At 47.3% G+C, this 1,858-nt stretch overlaps 1 protein-coding gene across 1 annotated transcript in view; it reads left to right on the top strand.

Moving 5' to 3' along the window:
• Nucleotides 1–389: 389 nt before the first annotated feature.
• The window catches only part of LOC106533825 (vertebrate ancient opsin), an 8,386-nt gene continuing 6,917 nt past the window's right edge, over nucleotides 390–1,858 (top strand). Inside the window, exon 1 of the mRNA XM_014030264.1 lies at nucleotides 390–877. Coding sequence (XP_013885718.1) covers nucleotides 532–877 — 346 coding nt within the window. The 5' untranslated portion in view covers nucleotides 390–531. The remainder of the gene's footprint in view (nucleotides 878–1,858) is intronic.

Here is a 1,858-nt window from a genome sequence, read left to right as displayed (position 1 = left end):
CTGACAGCTGTTGGTTTTTCAAAATAAAACCAACTGACAGCTGTTGGTTTTTCAAAATAAAACTAACTAACAGCTGTTGGTTTTTCAAAATAAAACCAACTGACAGCTGTTGGTTTTTCAAAATAAAACTAACTAACAGCTGTTGGTTTTTCAAAATAAAACTAACTAACAGCTGTCAGTTGGTCTTCAGCTGATTTCTGATCAACTAAATGATTTATTCCTGATTTCTGAGCTGACAGAACCGGTCCGGAGGTTCTGGACCCTCTGATGTCATCAGAACCTTGAGGAGGGTTCGGGTGGAAGTGGACGCAGCCGTGACGCACGCACCGCCACTCTATATGAGGCTGTGCGCGGCGCGCGCTCCGGCTGCTCCTCTCCAGAACCAGAACCAGAACCAGAACCAGAACCTCCTCCAGCAGCTCCGAGATGCAGCAGAACTCTGTCCCAGCGGAGCAGCGACTCCAAGTTACCATGAGCCGAACCGGGTCCGGTCCCCGCTGAGGTCCCTCCCGTCCCCGACCCCCCCGGACCATGGAGCCCCTGAGCGGGTCCGTGAACGCAGCAGTGCCCCAGGCCGAGGCGGACCCGTTCAGCGGACCGGTCCCGAACATCTCGCCCTGGAACTTCACGGTCCTGGCGGTGCTGATGTTCGTGGTGACGTCACTGTCCCTGACGGAGAACTTCCTGGTCATGTTCGTCACCTTCAGGTTCAAGCAGCTCCGGCAGCCCCTCAATTACGTCATCGTGAACCTGGCCCTGGCGGACTTCCTGGTGTCCCTGTCCGGGGGTCTCATCAGCTTCCTGACCAACGCCAGGGGCTTCTTCTTCCTGGGCCAGTGGGCCTGCGTCCTGGAGGGCTTCGCTGTCACCTTCTTCGGTAAGTCCGGACCTGAGGTTCTGGTCCAAACCTTAAAAACTGACTCAGCTTTCATGGGTCAGGAAAAGTTCTGGATTTCTTTTTTTTTTAAAGTCCAACTGGAGCCTGGATCAGTTTATTTATTAAAAGTAAATAAATAAAAGTTTATTTATATAAAAACATTTCACAAGGTGCTCTACAGTTATTATCAGAAATAAAAATATCACAATAACTGTACAAATTACACATTCAACATTTAAAACAAACAAAAGAAGTTCAGTTTATGTGTCACCTTACAGGGTGGACACCAGAACAACACAATGATTGTTAGTCAGAGTTTATAAAGTTGTGAGGTGTTTAATGTAATGTCTGAGTGAAGACGTGTGTTTTAGTTGTTTTTAAAGGAGTCTGTGTTTTCAGCAGATCTTAGAGAGGACAGTCTAACACAGTCTGAGAGCTGCTGAGGAAAACACAGTCACCACAGGTGTTGAAGTGAGTACGAAGGACCAGCAGAAGGTTCTGGTCTCGTGAGCCCAGGTTGTGTTTGGTTATAAGGTCAGAGAAGACCAGGGATGTAGTTCGGCTCCTGGTCGTGTAGAGCTCTGAAAGTGAGAACCAGGACTCTGAACCTGAGCCTGAAGTGTACTGGGAGCCAGTGGAGCTCTGATGATACGATGTCAGAGGATTTAGATGTTAGTTAGGAGTGTAGCAGCAGAGTTTTGAACAAGTTGAAGTCTGTTTAATTGTGATTTAAGCAGGTGAACTGTTCCAGTAAAGACAGGTTGAGATAAACATGGATCACCAGTTCCAGGTCAGAGGCAGGCAGGAGGGGTGACATTTGGAAATGTTACAGAGGTGAAAACAGCAGGAGGTAACGATGTGTTTATCTGGTGACAGGTCTGAATCAAAACTGACTCCAGATTTCATTTGTTGTTTTTAACAGTCGACCCCAGAGAGTCCAGTTCTTTCAGTTTGTGGTTTTAAATCAGATATATATCTGAT

The sequence above is a fragment of the Austrofundulus limnaeus genome, unplaced genomic scaffold (genome assembly GCF_001266775.1).
Source record: "Austrofundulus limnaeus strain Quisiro unplaced genomic scaffold, Austrofundulus_limnaeus-1.0 Scaffold1030, whole genome shotgun sequence".
Taxonomy (NCBI): Eukaryota; Metazoa; Chordata; class Actinopteri; order Cyprinodontiformes; family Rivulidae; genus Austrofundulus; species Austrofundulus limnaeus.
This window is presented reverse-complemented; position numbering and strand designations above follow the sequence as displayed.